The sequence below is a fragment of the Macrotis lagotis genome, chromosome X (assembly GCF_037893015.1).
Source record: "Macrotis lagotis isolate mMagLag1 chromosome X, bilby.v1.9.chrom.fasta, whole genome shotgun sequence".
Taxonomy (NCBI): domain Eukaryota; kingdom Metazoa; phylum Chordata; class Mammalia; order Peramelemorphia; family Peramelidae; genus Macrotis; species Macrotis lagotis.
Window position 1 is genome coordinate 20422723 of NC_133666.1, and position 20669 is coordinate 20443391.

General features: G+C 33.0%; 1 protein-coding gene across 10 annotated transcripts in view; it reads right to left on the minus strand.

Moving 5' to 3' along the window:
- Nucleotides 1-20669, minus strand: part of THOC2 (THO complex subunit 2) — a 108577-nt gene that overhangs the window by 73725 nt on the left and 14183 nt on the right. For 9 of the 10 annotated variants that reach the window (XR_012471346.1, XR_012471347.1, XM_074200206.1 and 6 more), the window contains exons 4-12: nucleotides 18652-18703; nucleotides 12476-12546; nucleotides 9327-9448; nucleotides 8742-8875; nucleotides 5824-5990; nucleotides 4833-4925; nucleotides 3403-3558; nucleotides 2183-2355; nucleotides 1090-1285 (exon numbers count right to left, since the gene is read on the minus strand). Coding sequence is in view for 8 of the 10 variants with exons in the window: in XM_074200206.1 (XP_074056307.1) it covers nucleotides 1090-1285; nucleotides 2183-2355; nucleotides 3403-3558; nucleotides 4833-4925; nucleotides 5824-5990; nucleotides 8742-8875; nucleotides 9327-9448; nucleotides 12476-12546; nucleotides 18652-18703 (1164 nt within the window). In the remaining 2 variants the exon portion in view is untranslated. Of the gene's footprint in view, nucleotides 1-1089; nucleotides 1286-2182; nucleotides 2356-3402; nucleotides 3559-4832; nucleotides 4926-5823; nucleotides 5991-8741; nucleotides 8876-9326; nucleotides 9449-10449; nucleotides 10523-12475; nucleotides 12547-18651; nucleotides 18704-20669 lie in introns of those variants that run through there. The other variant, XM_074200204.1, reaches the window with a different exon arrangement.

A 20669-nucleotide genomic window follows, 5' to 3' on the forward strand; every position in this document is an offset into this window, starting at 1 on the left:
CAATTTGGGACTGTCTGTGATGGAGAATACCATCTGTATCCAGAGAAAGAACTTTGGACCTTTAATTTAGAAAAAGAACTGATATATCATTGTCTGGTCTTGCTATCTCTTATAGTTTATGTTTTTTCCTTAAGGATATGATTTCTCCCTTGTCACCTTCAATTTGGATTAGTGTGTACCATGGAAACAATGTAAAGACTGGCCACTTGCCTTCTGAGGGGGGGGAGTAAGATTAGGGAAAAAATTTTAAAACTCAAAATAAATAAAACCTTTATAATTCAAAAAAAAAATAAATAAATAAAAGAGTGAACACCAGGAGGGTTAAGAGAACAGAAGCAGGTCTCGTCCCTCCAAGGACAGATGAGTAAGTAGTTCACAAAGAGCAAATAATAATCTCCCCAAAAATGCTATTCTGGAAGTTTAGAAATCAGTTTAGAAATCAGAATATATTTATCCACAGAAACATAAATGGTGGGCAATACATAATAAGTGGCTAAAAATGTACTATAGTTTGTTATAAGTCTCCCTGTAAGTTTAACAGCAGCTATGGAAAAAAAAGTTTTTCATTTCTCCAGCATTATTTTATCAAATAACTAAAATGTTCTTTTTGCCACTTAAGATCAACTCAGAAAAAATTTAAAGTCAAAGAAAATCATGGAAAATACGGATGAAGCTAAAATTACCTCAAAATAAAAGAAAATAACAGAGGGGCAGCTAGGTAGCGTAATGGATAGAGCACGGGGCCTGGAGTCAGGAATACCTGAGTTCAAATCCGACCTCAGACACTTGATGATTACCTAGCTGTGTGGCCTGGGGCAAGCCACTTAACCCCACTGTGTTGCAAAAAAATAAAGAAATAAAGAATAACTATTCCAAAGTATAGTTTGTTGGTGTAATATTTTATCCAGTGTGAGTTTATGTAAGATTTGATTTACCTATTGTACTTCAGACTTAATTCCCCCAAGCACAGCTTTTTAAAAATTAGACTGTTATATTCTATTTTCAGGGTTAGAAACACTTTCAATACAATCTAAGAACAGAAAATTTCTACATAAGAAATGATTTTCTTAGAAGAGAAATCTTACAAACCTCTTTCATAAATGCTTTTCCTAAGCGTACTACTTTGGCAAACAAAATGGGATCATGAGAAAGGTGAGGACCAAGCTGACAAAGCATGTTGAATACTTCTTTTCTCATATCTTCAAAACTCTCTGCCTGTTTTGGAGCTCGTTTGTTTTGTAACAGAGCAACAAATGATCCTTTAGCACCTTTAGGTACTCCAACTCTAAAAGAACAAGAAATAAAACAATTTTTATACCATAGGGGAAACCTACACCAGTTTAAAATTTCTAGTTCATATTTACTTTACATCAATAAGTTACTTTATACCTTCTATATTATATATCCCCCACAATTTTATTTTATTAGAATAGTAGATCAAAGATCTATTTACATAGTGCAAAAAAACATAACAAATATCAAGAAAAAAATAAGGAATAGGCCTCAAATGGCATAGAAAGCCGAAAAAGATTACGTAGAACTATAGGTTAATCAAGTGTTAATGCTTTTCAACCCAGGTGCTTTCTAAACTAACTATTGGGGAGATAAAGGGGAAGGGGGTCAAATTATATATGTAATTTGAGGCAAATTCATAAGCCCAGAATGCTTCCTCATAACATAAATAGCAATAAAGAAAAATAATATCTTTATAGGATACAAAATAAAGACTCTGAGGCTATTGCTCCTAAGCAGTTCCACAGTACTCCTGGCACTATCAAAAAACTGAAGAATAGCAAAGGTTTAGATGGCAATGGTAACAACAGCAGCCTGCAGAGCTATTTAATATGAGAAAGAGGTAGATGACAACAGACACAGACCTTAGGAAAGAGAAAATAAAGAAAAATGGAAAGAAAAGGAAGAGAAACAAGTTTCCACTCTCCTCAAAGATCTAGCGTCTAGGTATCACTATGACTTAAATTTCTTGGTATATAAATGTGCTTAAACCCTGGTTTAGATGAGAAGAGAACATTTGATCACTAGTTAATCATTTTCCTTAATAAAAATTCTACACTACGCATGTTTCATTTCAAGTTAACATAATGTACAATTTGACAAAACAAATAATATCTGTTACTGTTCTAAAGGATTTCTTCAACATTTAATAAAGAATGTAATAATATACCTTCGGTAGAGGGGGTCAAGAGTTACATGGATAAGCTGGCAAAGAGCAATGGCAATTGGCCTGTGTGAAGAAGCATAGAATGGAGGCATCTGTTCCATAATGTTCTCTGCATGTTGCCAATCACTAATCTTTAAAAGAGCTTCTAATAAACCAAGTTTCTGATTGTCAGGTGGCTAAAAACAAAGAAAAAGACAAAAAAAAATCAGGATACATTTTCTACTAAGATCCATAACCATTTTCATGCTTGAAATATAAACTGGGTTCCTTAAAAAACAGAAACTATAATTGATTTTAAAAGATTAATAAGAAAAATAAACTTTCCAAAAGTTATTTTAATAAAAGTATCATTAAGGGCTTTAGCTAATTTTTTTAAATGACAAAAACTGTATCAAGAAATTAATAAGGTAATTATGTTGATACCAAAGTCTTCATTACTCTACAATTATAGTAGTATTACATTTTCTTGATTCAGGGAAATAATGCTCTTATCAAATGAACTGGTTACCTAAGTAACGTTTTGGTTAAAAGCCCAATTTGCATACTTTCCTGCCTTAAGGACATGAATCTTTTTGATAATTGAGGATTCTGCATTATCTCCAGGTTAACAATTATGACACTTACTAGCACTGAATTTTATTTTTTAAAAAGTTGTTTCTGGGGTTCAGCACAATCTCTAAGTTGTGTTTTCTTAAATAAACTCCCAATATCAGGGGATATGTTGGTAATTTGCCTCAAGCTAAAAGTAGATTGATTGCCAAAAGAATTCTGCTAGTTTGATAACATTTAAATGGAGATTTTTACCATATAAAAATCTTCCTATTATTCCTTATTATCTGGGGAAGATGAAATGTTTTCTCACCTGCTTTTAAAATTACTTGTAGACTTGAATTAAACCAGTTTATCACCATTTATCTTAGTTCACATCTACCACAAATATCTAAAACCTTTGAATTTCATTTAAAGGTTATTTCATAAATACTACTTTTTTAAGTTTCAAGGAAAAAAATGTGATCAGCAATTTTGGAAAGCTGTTAAAGAGATTTGAAAAACAGTCAATTTTAAAAGTTAGCAATGTCCCCCAAAAATACAGGGTTTCATTGGCAGCAAGAATACTTTTATGAATTTTTAAGCCCATAAATTGATACCATTGATGAGAATTCTTCTTCTTGGATTAAAATTAAAGTGCAATGCTTAATTCTGTTTTAGTATACTTTAAGTACCTTATCTGTTTTCTCCTCCTCTTTTTCCTTTTCTTTTTCTTTCTCATCCATCTTTTCAGAGGACAAGACAACCATGGTAAGTTTTCTAACAATCTGCTTGGCTTCCACAATTTCTTGTTTGTGCTCATCAAGAATGGTATTATCCACTGGAAGAAGCTATACAAATAAGAATTAAAATTATGTAAAAGGGATAATCCCAATTACCTGCCCATTTCATCAAAAAGCCAGAAATGAATTCTTAAGAACTTCCAAAAATTTCTCCAAAAGCCCAAGAGCAGCATAGGGTAGTCGTAAGAATGCTGGTCTTCAAATCAGTTGAGAATTGGATTCAAATCCTACCTCCAACACTTATTAGTTATGTAACCCTGGACAAATCACTTGATCTCTCTAAGTATCAGTTTCCTTATCTAAGAAATGGAGATAGAGTGAATCGGTATAGAGACAGAAGAGCACTGGATTCATAATCATAAGACCTGAGCTCAAAAACTGACTCTGCTGTGCTATTTACTAGGCATGACATTACAGACAAATCACTTAACCCTTCTAATTTTCTCCTTTATAAAATAAGAAAGCTTGACTAGATGACCTCTAAGGATCTTAACAGCTTTAAATCTATGATTTTTAGGACTTCATAAAGAATAGGTACACAATGCATTCAAAATTACAAGTCCCACCTATACTTATACCTATAGTTTTCCATTTCCCTCCTAACTGGGTGTTTTATTAATTTTCCTTTATTGCCTCTAAAGGATTATATTGACTTACTTTGGACTAATTTAAAAAGATTTAGTGATTCTGAGTTTTAAATGGCTTATCTGTCAGTTTAAAGGATTCTAAAATAAGCTTTTGTCTCGAATATTAAAAACTTGAAAAAGTCTAAGAATTGGTTTATTAGTAACAGACAGGAGAATTCACTGCTACTCAGGGGAAGTAAATATGAGTTATGTTATAGATATGTTGAGTTTCAAGGGATAGGACACATAAATGTTATCATAATCCAAGAAAATATACTCATAAATCCCAGTTTGCTAAGGTAAATTCCTAAACCATAGACCTACCAAAGTAACCATCATATAGTTTAAAGTCACAGATTTAGCATTTGCATTAAGAGGGAATATTAAATAATAATAATATTAAAGAATATTCCCTAATGTCAAAAGGCAGCCCTGGTCTGAGGTCAGTCTATATATCTCTAGCTTTAAGTGTACTGCATTATTGAGCTTAGTCATCTCTGCACAGACCCAAAGTTTAATTTGTAAACATAAAGTAATAACCTACAAGGACTAACAAGTCAAATGCTACCAAGTACTGTGTTTATCTTCCTTGAATCTAAACAACTTTAGTCAATTTTAGTCAGTCCTACATGGGTCCCCCTTCTTACTTCCCAACTGCATGATGGGCAGATTTTCTCTTAGGTCTAAATAACTTACATGAACATAAAGATCGTCTAAATCAATAAGATCATACTGCAAAAGTATTGCTGCAACTCTATATAAAGAGGCTGGCGTTTCTCCATTTGGTTCCTAAAACAGAAAAAAGAAAAAAAAATTAATGAATGCCTTGTAACAAAAGAACCACTAAAATCAAAGTGCAATCTTTCACCTACATACAGTATGATCCAGTAGAAGGAACAGAATCTGAAGAAGCCTAAATTAAAAACTTATTTTACAAAACTTTAAGTACTTATATGAAGTCAGACACTATTAGTAATGCCATGACCATCAATAAAGATAAATTAGACCAAAAATATCTAATTCAAAGGTAGATTAAAGAACTAGAATTTTTGAAGGGGATACTTAATATAAATAAAATGGCATAATTTCAGTAAAATTTATAGATAACAATGAGAACATAATCAAGTGAACCAGAGTACTATTATCTTTCTATCTCTATATCCAATAGGTCCTGGGCCTATTTTACTCTAAAATATTTGTCACTCTTTTCTCTTAAGATGATCAGAGAAGAGAGTAGATTCCCCTGACTGCTAGTAAGAGAAGCAAATACTTTTCTTCTCTGGTCTTTCTCCCTCTCTCCAAAGAATTTTTGATATTCTTCTTCTGTTTCTACATTTCCAATCGTTCCTCACAAATCTCTACCTTCTCTCAGATTTGGAGATTTTTTTATTTAACTTTTTTCGTGGATGTTCCATTTCCCCCCTCTACTGCCTTCCAGGGGCCCCCAAGGAAAAATGATTTTTATTAAAGTAAAATAACCAGCAGCCCACTGGGATGGTTCTTCAGCTGCAAATTACAGATTTTTCCTATCATAATTAGGAGACCAAAAGAATAAAACTAAAAGTATTAAAATAGGGCTTATATTAAACCTCAATCAATACCATTTAAAATTTAAGAAAAAATTTAAATCTAAGATTTACACACATTATAAATCAGTTAAATTATAAGATATACATATAAATAATACCTGATAAAACTTGAATTTGAACCCTAGAATATGACAAAGTGTTTGAGGTTCACACATACACATATAGGATTCTATTAAAGGTACAAAAAACTCATCATATTCGGGTCTGCATTCATAGACTTCTAAAATGACATCCAGAACTCTGTTTGGGTCCAGATTAAAGCATCCTATAACAGATATAATAGGGTCAATAAATCATAATTAATTGAACATCATTTCTTGTAAAAGCAGTGACAACTTAATCATACAAAATAATGGGCACAAAGTGAGGCTAATGCTATGCTATTCCTAGCCTAAGGAAGATTAAAAATTAAAATTATGTGAGACATTACTTTGAAAAGTCATCCAACTACCACTAATCAGGTGGTACTTCAGTTATTAGAAGACGCAAATCCAAATCACAATACAAAAAATTAGGATTCAAAAATACTATTCTTATCGTTAAGTTGTGAATTTTCTTTAACCAAGTAGAATGGTTCTCTAAAACTATTTCTTAAAAGACTAAGGGGAAAAAAAACTCTCTATTTTTCCTCATTTTAAAAACAACCCCACAGGTAAGTAAAAACCAGGGTCTTCAAAACCCAGTAACACAGAACAGTTCATATGGAAACATGCTCTATCTACTTTTTTTCCCTTCCTCAGTGAAATGTCAAGTTAAATTTCTGAAAATATTATTTTTCAAATATGAAAACTTAAATCCCTGAGTAATCACCTTAAGAAATCAAGGTTGAGATATATGGTCAACTATTTTTCATAAGTAAATAGTAGCTTATGGACACACACAAAGATGAACACATAATCGTGTGAAAAAAATTAGACTAACAGGGAGTTATACTTCTTAAGTACTTTGGAATTATAGTGGATTACTGACTATTAAAGTTTTTACTTGAATACAAATGTATAACTGAAATATGAATATTGTTCTCCTTTATTAATGTTACAAATTCTAGTGAAATTGTTACATCTATGTTATCATCCATTCACTTCCAAATATAATGCACAGTCAAATGATTTAGCAATAAGGACCCGATACATTTTTCATCTGAATGAGATTATATAGTTTCCAAGAGAAATATAGGTTTCTAATTAAATAATTTAAGTGATATTAGCTCAATTAATAACTCAAGATCAAAAATTAACATAAAAGGAGACAAACTAACCGAAACAAATGTTTAAAACTTTAAAATTGTTCTAATGAGTAAGAAGTCATTTTTTATGGATGGAAAACTCAGTTAACAATAATCCTTAAACTTGTTTTTTTTCTGAAAAACTTTTATCTATTAACAACTGTTTAGAGTACATAAGGTATCTAAGTCTGAAAAATGCTCTTTGCCCTGCCCCGGTATCTGTTTATATAAATAAGACCCTTTTCAAGCCACAGTAGAGGGCTTCCATAATATTCAAACCAGCCTATTGTAATACAGAATGGGAATAAGGTTATCATGACCGTCAGAGCAACAAGCATAATCACTGTAAACTTATTAACATTAGATGAATGTACACATGAACCACTAAGAGTCAAGGAATTTCATAAAGCAAAAAAATAAGATATTATAGTAACTAAGGGCAAAATTAAATTCTTAAGAGAAAAGGACTAAGCAATGGTATTTTATGCAAATGTGTGATTAGAACAAAATGGCTACCCAGCAAACTTGGAAAAAAAAAAAAAACAGCAACTTTGATTTTGCTACCTTTGAGTAAGAGCTCTAACTGTAGGAGATAAAAGAGAAAGCCTTCTCATAACTCTGAACACCTAGTCACTAGACTTTATCTCCTGTCATTGCTATTCTTTCATGTCCTTCAAACTTTCAAGAAGGCATAATCTATCTCCTTTATATGTAGAATAGCTAAATTCCTTAGGTCTAAGTGAAAAGTTCAACCCTGATCCTGAATGACTCCAGAGAAGTATTTTTTTTTAGGTTTTTTTTTTCAAGGCAAATAGGGTTAAAGTGGCTTGCCCAAGGCCACACAACTAGGTAATTATTAAGTGTCTGAAACCGGATTTGAACCCAGGTACTCCTGACTCCAAGGCCGGTGCTTTATCCACTACGCCACCTAGCCGCCCCCAGAGAAGTATTTTTTAAACTTTTTAGTACCATGGACTCCTTGGCAGTCTGAAGTCTATGGATCCCATTCTCAAAATAATATTTTTAGACAACTGTAAATTAAAAGGAAGGCCACCTTTGAATAAAAGGAAAATGAATAACCTGTCTTCTGCCCAGGACTAAAGAGGGGAGAAGGAAAATAAAGGGCTTAGGACTTTTAGGTTTTTTTTTTTTAATTGAGTAATGAGAATGAAGAAAATAAAGCCTACTAGAGAGAGCTGATCGCAATCAGGAAAATCTGGTTTCAAGTTCTGCCTCTGACACATACTTGTATGAACCTAGGCAAGTACCTTAAGTTCTTAGTGCCCTAAGTTTAGTACTGTAAGACTAGAAGTTGCAGAAAAGGTGCTGATGTGCCCACCTGAGAGTTCTCTAAATAACTGAAAAGCATCAGTCTACTTCAATACTTCAATGATAGGATGATAATGAACCATGTAAAGATTTAAACTTTGCAAAGCACTTCACAAAATCTCTACTTTGAACCTCTTAATAACCCTGTAAGGTATTATTATATAGTAAGGTATTATAATAATTATAGGTATCATTATCCCCATTTTACATACCCAAAAAACCGAGGCTGAGAGGTTAAGTGACTTGTCTGGTGACATAGTTGTGTCAGAGGAAGGCCCTGAACTAAGGTTCAACACTCTATCCACTATAGATAGTACACTCACTCCAAGCAGTAAGAGGTTTAAAAAAAAAAAAAAGCATATGGAATGCATTAATTTAAGGCCATTCTCTATGGAAAATCATTGGCAATAAAAAAAAAGCTCTTTCAGAATACAAATATCAAAGGCTGTGTATGTGCCTTACCTATTAAAGATTTGATATTTTCTAAAATTAAGTCACTAGTGATATTTCCAGACAAATCCTGCCCCAATTCTGCAATCAGTTTTGCATAACCTTCGTTCTCTTCTCGTAAGAGATTGAATTTTTGCTGCTTATAACTGAAATAGATAAAAATAGTTAAGTTATCAAACAAATTATTTGTGGGTGTAAATTGTAATCTTAACATTGGTAAGATTTTCATAAAGAGGGGATAAAAAAGATTGTCAAGAAAAATATTAACTTTTTCTTATATGATGATGAAATCATTACACTGAAATTCAAAATATAACACCAGGCAGGACACTGAAAGAAATATACTATCTTTCTTTTGTAATTACATTATAGTTAATATTTTGTTAAAATTAAAAACAATAGAAATAATTTTAATTCAATAATAGCTTTATATTATCAGAGGAAAATTTTAACTACTGATGTAACTTTATCTACTTTAAGAAGGTAAAGATTAAAAATAGCAAATACCCTGGTCTTTAAAATAACCAATATACACAAATTATGAACTAAAAATATAAATTTAACTCTATCACTTAATCTACAACATGGCATACTTACAAAAGTTTTGTCTTGATTTTAACAGATTTTTGATTGAATTGTTGGGACTGCTTAATAAGACCTAAAGATTCCAAGGTTTCTGGATCCAAACGCTCCTTTAATATTGTGTCTGAAACTAAATACTACATAAGAGAAGAGTGGTGTAAAAAATGTTATTTTTTAAGTTTTCGAGGCTATATTTCATTCTATATGATTTCAAGACATTTTTAACTCTAGAAACTCTAGAAAATTAAAAAATAAAATAAAAAACTCAGTGTGTACGTATCCATACAGAGACCCATCACAAAAAACCATGAAACACAATTTTGACTTTTAAGTAATTTAATTCAAAAGACAAAAAAAAAAAGATATCTGGTATTTATGAAAATAGTCAAGAAAAAATTTGCCATATGCAGTCTACAAATTTTAAGTATTAAGGTGAAATTCTAGTTAAAATGAAACTCATCTTAACCAAACATTCTAATAAACCACAAGTTAAAATCTATTACAACATGGAGAGGCACGTTTCTCATTTCCAGTATTGGAATGCTACCTTTGTATATGCTATGAAAATCTTATTTATATAAAAATATATTTAAAACAATAAAAAAATATTCTAATAATATGGATCATTTTTTGATAATTTTATTAAAATGTAGATAAATTATCACTTTTTTAAATATCTCAGTTCTTTGGGAAAATGCCTTTTTAAAGATTCAGAAAAAATATATATTAGCAAATTTAATATCAATTATGTCCAAAGAAACTTTCCAAAATTATTTTCTCACACTGGATATTTTAACTAAAACTTGTTCTAATACGATCTAGGAAATACATGGCTTGGACACTTCTACTGAAAATGTATACACGTAAAAGGAATAGAACCTTGTTACACATTATTCAACATATCAACTACAAGTATATAGGTGGATATGTCTTCATCACCATGCATGGGTGTTAATTTAATAAAATACCAACAAAAAGAATGTTGTTAAAAAGCAGTCTCACTTACAAAGCAGTCTTTACAGGGACTAAGAAAACAACATAATAGCAGTGCTGAAAAGTTATCAGTTATTTAATAAACTCTCAATTTTCCAAATAGGAACAGAAAATTTTTAATATTAAAATCATCAGGGGTACGTACATAAGCGCTTTGCTTTTCAGCTTCTGTCATAGTCTCTTCTCCTGTTTAGTTTTATTTAGCAACAAATCTATAACTGAGTAAAAATGGAAAAGGAAGGGCCACTGAGATTTTCTCACTCAGATCAATGCAATGGTCAACCAACATTCCAGAGGACTAAAGACGAAGCATGCTACTGATCCCCTGACAAATAGGCGGAGTCAGAGGTTAGAATAAGGCATACCATTTTAGACAATGCCAAAGCTAGATATTTTGTTTAACTATGCATATTTGTTATAAGAGATTTAGTTTTCTTATTTTTCAATTAGGAGTAGGAAGAAAAGAGGAAATAAAAAGAGGAAAGACAGGGCAGCTGGGTGGTGCAGTACTTAGAGCAGCAGCCCTGGAGTCAGGAGGACTCGAGTTCAAATTCAGTCTTAGACACTTAATAATTGCCTAGCTGTGTTGGTAACTGAGCAAATCACTTAACCCCACTGCCTTAAATAAATTTTGAAAAGAAAAAGAAAAAAAGAGGGAAGCCAAAAAAAGCTTTTTTTAAAAAATGTCTATTTTTTTATTTATTTAAGGCAATGGGGTTAAAGTGACTTATCCAAGGTCACACAGCTAGGCAATTATTAAGTGTCTGAGGTAGGATTTGAACTCAGGTCCTCCTGACTTCAGGACTGGTGCTCTATCCACTGAGCCACCTAGCTGCCCCCCCCCAAAAAAAAACTTTTAAGACCATCACTAAAAGATTTTTTTAAAGGTAGAGAAAGTGACTGAAAGAAACAGAAAAACAGAACAGTTCTGCAATTTTTCATTATATAACCAAAATGAAAAGCAGCTGTACACAACTGAGAGTTACAGTTTCATTTGCTCTCTTTCTATTCTATCTGGTATATAGAAATGCTTATTTTATCTACTGTTTAAGAATTTTTTAACATTTCCTCTACACACTCCAGTACAAATAGCATGACTTTATCATTACCATACTTGAAAATGACAAACAAAAAGGTAGAATTCAAATAGGTCCTTTGCATAAGCTGTATGATCACTCCCAAAATCCAGTTAGACTGGCCAACTTTCTATTCCTCAAGATAACACTGCATCTACCAACTCTGCATTTGCAATATTTGTGCCCCATGCTTAAAATGATCTCCCACGTCACCTTGAATTTCTAAGTTTTATCCTTCGTTCTCTAAGAAGACCATGACATCAGGGAGCTGATGCTATGACAAGCACATGAATTGGATTTGAGTGAGGGGATGCTATGCTAAGTCACAGGCCTTACTTTCTCTTCCGGGGCCATCTGGGTCCAGTGATCAGATATGAATCAGGACAACTGGAAATGACTCTAGATGTAAGGCAATCAGGGTTAGAAGACTTGCCCAAGGTCACTCAGCTAATAAGTGTCACGTACCTGAGGCTGGATTCGAACTCCCATCCCTCCTGACTCCAATTTCTCTATCCACCTAGCTGTCCCTTGCTATTCTGTTTTCTTCTTTTTCAATTGGGGGTAGGGAGGAAGGGAGGGGAAGTATAAGGAGGAAAGCAAAACAAATTTAAGACCACTAATCAAAAAGTTTTTGTAAAGGTAAAAAAAGAGACTGATATAAAAACAAAATAGCTCTGCAAGTTAATTTTGCATTTATTATATACCTAAAATGAAAGGCATTTGATAGAGCACTGGCCTAGGAGTCAGAAGAATGGGAATTCCAATCATATATCTACTTATTACCATGTTGTCTCCTCCATAAGAATGGGAATCAAGAAGGAACTAAGCAAAAAGATTTTAATCACTCCCTTCCTTAATCAGGTATTAATTAGCGTTTACACTGCTGTTTAGTGCTATGAATTTTTTAATATGTCAGATATAGCCAAAAATATAAGCACATATGCATTACAAAGCCAAATTTGATTTGGAAATTATCAGATTACCTACTGTCATTCCATGGCTCATATTAACATGGAAAATTAAGAGACCAGCAGTATCACATTCTAAATTAAATCACATTCAGTAAAGAAACGATTTTCTAAAGGACATACTTACCAAACAGGATAACACCAACTGTGTGTACTGATCTCTCTTGCTTTTTTCTTCTAAACAACTTATCTCAATATCTATGACAAATGACAAAGATAAAGAAAATGAATTGCTTTATAGTTTTTGCTGCATGTTTTAACCTTCTAGCTACTCCAAAAAAGGTTATTTCATTTACAATTATTACTAAAACAAACTGTTTTTTAAGTTTATTACTGTCCTCCACATGTGAAAGGAGTTTTTCCTGCTAATGGCAGTAATGATCATACTCTCTCACCAGGTTCCCTTCAGACTAATGAACATATATATCCATAAGATGGTAGCCAGTATGAAAAGTACAGTTCATGGCCCTGGAAGTTAAGAGTACAAGTTATTTTTGTTTTGTTTTATTTTTAATTTAACAAAAAAGGAGGGGGGGAGTATCGAGGGGAAATACCTAACAACTAGAGCTGTACAAGCAATAGAATCAATAGAATGAGGTGCCACCAAAAATAATGAAGCTTCCTATCAGAGAAATATTGGAGCAAAGACTAAGGATCATGCAAAAAAGATTTATGTATTGATTAAATGACATCTAAAGTCACTTTCAACTGTGGTATATGTATGTCATGGAAAACTACTGTTCTATTAGAAACCAGGAGGGAAGGGAATTCAAGGAAGCCTGGAAGGATTTGTATGAACTGATGCTGAGTGAGATGAGCGGAACCAGAAAAACACTGTACACCCTAACAGCAGCATGGGGGTGATGATCAGCCTTGATGGACTCGCTCATTCCATCAGTGCAACAACCAGGGACAATTTTGGGCTGTCTGCAATGGAGAATACCATCTGTGTCCAGAGAAAGAATTGTGGAGTTTGAACAAAGACCAAAAGACTATTACCTTCAATTTAGGAAAAAAAGAAAAAAAACCATTATCTTAGTATGTAATTTTGCAATCTCTTATACTTTTTTTCTTCCTTAAGGATGTGATTTCTCTCTCATCACATTCACCTGAGATCAATGCATACCATGGAAACAATGTAAAAACTAACAGAATGCCTTCTGTGGAGGGTGAGGGAAGGGAAGCAAGAATGGGGGAGAAATTGTAAAACTCAAAATTAATAAAAATCTTTCTAAAGAAAAAAATTTAAAAATATAGTCACTTTCAATTCTATTATTCTAAATGGTACAGTTGTAGATCAAAGAAATGACTGACTGACTTAACATTCTAACCAAGTAACCTATTCAACAACAAAAAGCCTCAAATATTTCACTGATTTTGTGTTCCCTGGAATGATGCAAAATTCAACCTTTCTATTCCTGTCTCTGTGTTCTTGTCCACATCATCCTAAAAACTTACCACAGGGATATACTTTAAAGAAGTTTTGAAATTTCCTCAAGATAATCTAGTTTCACTCTTCTAGTTAATTTGGGTTTAACTCCATTTATATTGCTCCACATACACAAAGACAAATCCTAGGGGTTGCCCATTCAATTTGATTGTCATAATCTGGGCAAGAGAAATTCTTCATCCACTTAGCTTTCACTGTATACATAGTTAACTCTAACTTTTTGTTAGTTTTGGACATAGTGCAAGAGAACCTCCAACATTCTAGGACTTGATGTGAGTAGCACAATAACCTTGGTGAATGAAGACATTTGTATAACTTCACCCTTTGTAGGGAATCAACCAACTTAAGACTCTGTTCTGGATCTCCTCTATCATAGCAGGAAACATTTGTCTCATTTTGTACTTCATCTAATATATATGATCAGGAAGTCATAAATCAAAATTTCATGTGTTATATATTTCAGAGTCTTGAATGATTATCATGTACACCCAGGTAATACCATACTGGTGTCATTTTGCTCTACCAAATGACACACTAGTACTTCTATAGCTTTCTCAATTTGTGTGATTGTAAAAATGTGGGCCATCATGTAAATACACTGTCCTTGAAGGATGAACATTTGTTATAAAAAGTCTGATATTCCCTTTTCCACCTTTATTCTATTTGGTGTTCCTCCATTTTCATTTTTAAATACCCTTGGCATGCCTCTCCTGCAGACTACTGAACCAGGGAGCAGCTGGGTGGCACAGCACCAGCCCTGGAGACAGGAGAACCTAAGTTCAAATCCAGCCTCAGACCTTTGATACTTACTGAGTATCAAATTTAGAAAACAAACAAAAAGAAACAAACAAAAGTTCTACTGGTCAAATTTTCTTTAAAGTGTCCTTGCCCTCCACTGCTTTTCTCTGCTTTGTTTATGAAGCAATAATATTCATGATCTTTCAATATAGTTCACCGTAAGATTTCACAAATGAGTATAAATTCCGAATTAGTACTGTTGATGGGCTGACAAGTCAAGTATTTGCTGACTAACACCACTCATGGTCTCATTTGAGAAGTTAGATTTTTTCTGTAACATTATTATAAGCAATGTCAATACCCTTTCTTCAGTCCATTATCCACTTCCCAATATCAATAACTTTGGTGAATATGTAAGGAACTGACTAGTTTCAACTGTATGTCAAATCTTTTACTCCTCCTTTCTTCTAGTTGCATGCCATTTCTGACCTCTACTCTAAAGAGACATTGCTCTGACTATAGACAATTGATTCAGGAATGACTTAGCAGTTATAAATTGTCTCCTGTCTTCAGGAAGAGACTAGATGATCATTTATATGATGCGTTTTAGTGGAGGATCCCATAATCAGGTGACTGGTAAGGCCCCTTCCAACTCTCAATTCTATGATTGTTTAAATATAATACAACTCATTTTTGTAATGCTATTAGGTGTTAACCATTTCTATCATTTATTGGTTCTTTTGTTTTAAAAAGCATTCATGAAGGAAAGACGTGAGGCTTCTGTGTAGTATGCAAATCTTTGGCCTCTTTCATTTCTTATTCCTATAGTTCATGTTTTCCAATATACTTCTCACCATTCTTACTCATTTCTACCTTCAAACTGAAATTACCAAGTATGTTTTCTTAATTTGGAGGGCATTATAGGGTGGGTTCTTTAGAGAATTTATCTACTTCTTTAACTTCTGCAGAGGTTAGTGCAAAAATTACCACTATTTTCATAGTATTCCTTTGGTGATATTTATTACAATTTCTGCAATACAAGATAATCAGTTGCCCCATAAAATGTTTTTTGTTGCCTTTGGGCACAATATAAAAATCAACCCCATAAATTCTATTGTTGGTACCTCCAAGGAGTTAATTAGGAGCCACGGACTTGTTTCTTCAACCTTATTAATCTGGAATCTGTTATTTCTTTTAAATTTTTTTGATGACTGTTTCAATATAACTGACTTTATAATCATATACAGATTATTTTATCCATTTTTAAAACCTTAAATCTGAGAAGTCCATAGGCTTCACCAGACTGCTCAAGGGTCTATGAAACAAAAAGGTTAAGAACTCTTGATTCACAGCAAGAGTATCAAGATTGATATCATTCAGTCCATTTAATCACTAAACAAGGATATCAGATTTAGAATACTAGTCACCAAGTTTTATAGACTGTCTAAAAAGAGGATGATCTTTAGTATTCTTAGTACCATTCTATCACCATGAGGGATAGAGGGTCACAGACTGAACACAGACTGAAGGTCATTTTGTTTTGCTTAATGGATTACCCATAGTCAGCAAATAAATCAACAATTCTACTAATAAGGAACCTCTGAGTTTGACCAATCTTCAAAAAGTAGACTCAGTTCATTGCCATGAGTATAGTTGAAGCTTGTCTAGCTAGCATGGCAAGCCCTGGCAAAATATATAGCATCTTTCAAGAAAACAGGATATCCATACCCCCCAAAAAATTATATCACATTTCCAAAACCTTAAAATGTCACACTAAATGTCTAATAGCTAGCATAATCTATACAACCGTTGAGTCATAAAATTTTCTAACGTCAGAAAACTAAAAGTTCCACAAGTTTCTTCAAAGCACTCAAAAAATAGATGTAAAAAAATCCTCCTTTGTAAAATAAAGACAACTAGTACAATGAAATAGTTCCAAGTTCATGGAATCAAGAAACTCAATCATTACTAAGGAATAGTGAAGACTCACAGATGCACTAATATTCACAACTAATCTTTAACTAAAGAGTAAAAAAATTTCCAAATACCAACAGAGTTGAGTTCCAGGCACAGTCTCTTCACATAGGTTTCAGAATATCAATCTACCCCCCCCTTTCCAGACACTTCCAACTACCACTATACCCTTACGAGTCAGTTGGCTTCTCTGTCAGCTTTCAGTGTAACAGTCTTCTCATTTACCTACAATATTCTGGTATCTTCCCAGATCTCTATCCCCCAAAGCTTATCTCTTTCATCACCCTAAATCTCTAGGGAATAAAAACATTTTCCTTTCTGGAACCCAGGTCCATCCTCTTTGGCTTCACATAAAAATCATTCTCCTGGCAGCCACCCACCATGCCCTATCCAACCTGTGTCCCCCTGACCTCACAATTCTTTTAATTTTACCCATTAACTTATCCTCCTTAGCACAACCTAAGTCTGTCATACAAGTGCTTCTTGCAATTCTTACCTGGTGTTTTGAAGCTGTTTTAAAGGTGGAGGGGGCCCATTACCTCAGAAGCCTGTTCACCCACTCTAATACCACATGTATCTTTAAGTAAAGGTCTGGCACCTACTTCTTTACCCCCAAAGTACCAAATAAATGTGTGAATTTCTTTACCAGCTTTACCTGGGAAGACCCAGGGAAATAAAAAAAAATTTGTTACATGGCTATCTTATTCACCTTCCCAAAAACTAAATTGTGTGGGCTATAGATAGGGTTATCCCCCCCCAAAAAAAGCACCAAATATGAATTCATAAAAATTTTATCTATTGAAAAATAATTATTTTACAGGTACATCATAAGAATAAAGCACATTATTGAATTATTCAAGTAAAAAAAAACTTTTTCTTCCTGTCAAGGATTTCTAACAAAATAAGTCAACTGTCAGAATTCTAAAACATCAGTCAAAACCATTAAACAAAAGCTTTAAAAAGTGACTAAATTAGGTTTTTACTTTCAAAAATTCCATGATAAATAACAACCAGCATATATTTTTAAATTTTCATTTAGCTTATGTTAAACCTCTCTCAAGATAATTTAATTAGATACAAAAGAAATCATAAAAACCTATTCAACAGGCTCAAAACAAGCAGCCAGAACTGACTGGAAAAAGTCACTCAAACTCTATGCCTTGTTTCACAAAATCTTACTCACAACCCTGAAGCATTCTGATTTACTCATTGCAATTCTAGGTCTTATTTTTGCAAGCTTGAAAGAGGTATTTTCAAGGGGTATTCACTTATTTAGGCCAAAAGTATACTTTGAATGAGATAGAAGTATCCTAAACCAAGATATGAATGAACAAATTTATGAAAGAGCCAAAGTAGCAATTCAAACTTGCCATATAAACTTGGAGGCTATTTTATTCCACAAGAAGTGTTTAAAAGTGGTGCAATGTTTGTTTTTTAAAAGTTAAAAAGTAAAGATGCAATCTAACTTTTAATAACCATCACTAGGCAATTATGTACTCAAGATTTTAGTCCAGATATGAGATTTTTTTGAATGAAAATAAATGTATCATCCCACTTAAAAAAGCATAAGAGAATGATTAGATTTCCTTACCTACTTTAGTACATGGTCACTAAAGCAAAACCAGTACTTTTTTAATGTGGCACAAGTTCTCTTGAACAAGTAGAAAACTGGCTATTTCTAAATCTTATTCATTCACTGGCTTAAAATTTTCTTAACTTCAAAACTAAAGCAGTCTTTTTTTAAAAAGTCATTAAGGAGGATGAAGCACATTTGTGGCAAATAAGAATTTTAGACCTTACCATAAATTCAGATAGCTTGTCTATTAAAATTGGCAACAAAATGGGGGGTTATTTAAACTACTGTAAATTATTTAATTACTACTCGAGTCCATCAAATAATCTGAAGTCAACTTTAAATTGCTTGGAATCCCTCTACCTATCAAAAAAGAGTAAATTAACCCAAAATGCCTGAATTATTGCTGTACTTCACTCATAACACTCCAATTTCCAAAAAGAAAAACAGTTAACTACATAGGTCCATAGAATCATTTGTAGAAATTTTTGTTTTGGGGAGGGGGGTGGAATTTTATGAGCTTACCAAATGGCTCTTTTCATAGTTGAAATGAAGAACTGATACCTACCTAAGATGCAGAATACATCAGCTAGGATGGAGGGCATATCCTCACGAAAGTCCTAAATTTTGAAGATATAATTATCATGGCATTAGAACACCACCCTTAAGTGATTTTTTTTTAATAATACTGTTGAAAGGTCTAGGCACCACTATATCGATGTGTACTTAAATCCATCAATTGAATTTCCTACATCTAGAAAATTAAAAAAAGGTCAGAAATTATAAAAATCATAGATGAGAAGCATGGGAATCATGAAATAATTTGGCAGAATGTATAACAGCACAAAAGTATAACTCCTTCAAACAGCATCCTAAATTAGAAACCACTTGTATTAAAAGGCACCTCACATCTACCTAAAACAAAATGATAAAGAACTATTGCAGAAACATTTCTTATTTAAGTTTATGTTAAGTTCATATTTAAGCTATAAAACACTAAGCTATGTAAAAATTAGTCTATTATACTCACACTTCATCAGGGTAGAAGTATAAAAAAATACCAAAAACCCTAATATAAAGTTGTCCTATACTCTTCACTCTTTCAAGATACATATTACATATTTATATACACCAGATCCCACAATCTAACTTCTTCCATTACTAATCATCTGTTATGTCTTTCACCTTTGGAGAAACTCTGTAGTTGATTCTTTTTTTTTCATTTCTAATACCACACTTTATAAGCATTTTAAGTATTTTCCTACGAACAGTCTCATTTTTTCTACCTCCCTCTTTTCAATTAGTAACCATCATAGAAGAGCATCAATTAGTTGGCTAACACTATAGCAACCTTAACTAAACTATTTGCAAAGGCCTAATAGAAACCAGCATGAGTCTTAAAAAAAATCAAGATGCTAGAATAAACTAAATGAAATGCATTTATCATTAAAATATAAGGCAGTTCAGGTTGCTGTGCTGTATGTATGCCATGACAAAAGGAACAAGTAAATACAACATACAACCCTGGTTAGCATTGAGAACCCAAAGTAGACATCCCCCCCCCCCCCAGGAAAATGTTCATTCATACTCTTCACATATCAAAATAGTTTATTTGGAGGGTATGTTAAATAAGTTACCCTCACCCTCCCCCCACCCAAAAAAAAAGCTCTTCATATCTACTCCTGTAAACACCACCACCCTCCCAAAGGAAAAAACAAACAGATAATACTAAAAATGCAACCCAATTTTCAGAATGGAAAAATTAAATTACTAACTACTCTGATGCTAAGTTTCAAAAGGGTCAAAGTCTTTGATTTTAATTCCATTGGTTTACCTGGGCACCAGAAAACAAGAGTCGAGTTTTTAAAATATTACACATTAGCTGTGCATGGTGCCCAGAAGAATAAGCAGAATGTTCCAGACGAGTACAATAGTACCAGGCTCATATTGTCTGAGAATATCCAAAGAACTACAGGCTGCCCAAAACCCAAGATACTTTATTCCAAACCAAAAATCAAGACAAAGGCACTAAGGAGCACCTGAAGACTTGCCCCTATCTCTGCCAATCAATAAAGCACTTGGAAAATAGCTGGCTTGAAGCAGCACGGAGAAAAATTTACACAGAGACAAAGAGTCTCCAATAACCAGGAAACACCAAGAGAGGTGGTTTTTGACTGTTGGAGGGATTTTGTTCAAGTCTGCTTCATTTCACTCCCTAACAGCAGAACTGAGCAAATGTAAATAAACTTCTAAAAATTTATGAACTAACTTAGTCTCCATAGCCTTACCATTTAGGAGTCAATCTTCCAGATAAAATATCAAATTAATTAGAAACATTCTCTCATCTGAAACAAAGCTAAATTCTAACAAAGAAAATGAAAGGATGTCAATTCCTTTAATAGAAGGGAATAAATTTTAACAACTGGTTTCTTTGAGGAATATTATTTACAACACTGGTGGAGACTAATAGGCAAAAGATTTCAAGAAAAAAACAATGCATCATTTTATAAGCAGACTCTAAAATATAATTGCTTGGTTTTAGTCATTAAAATTTCAAACTACATACACAAAACAGAAAAATGCTTA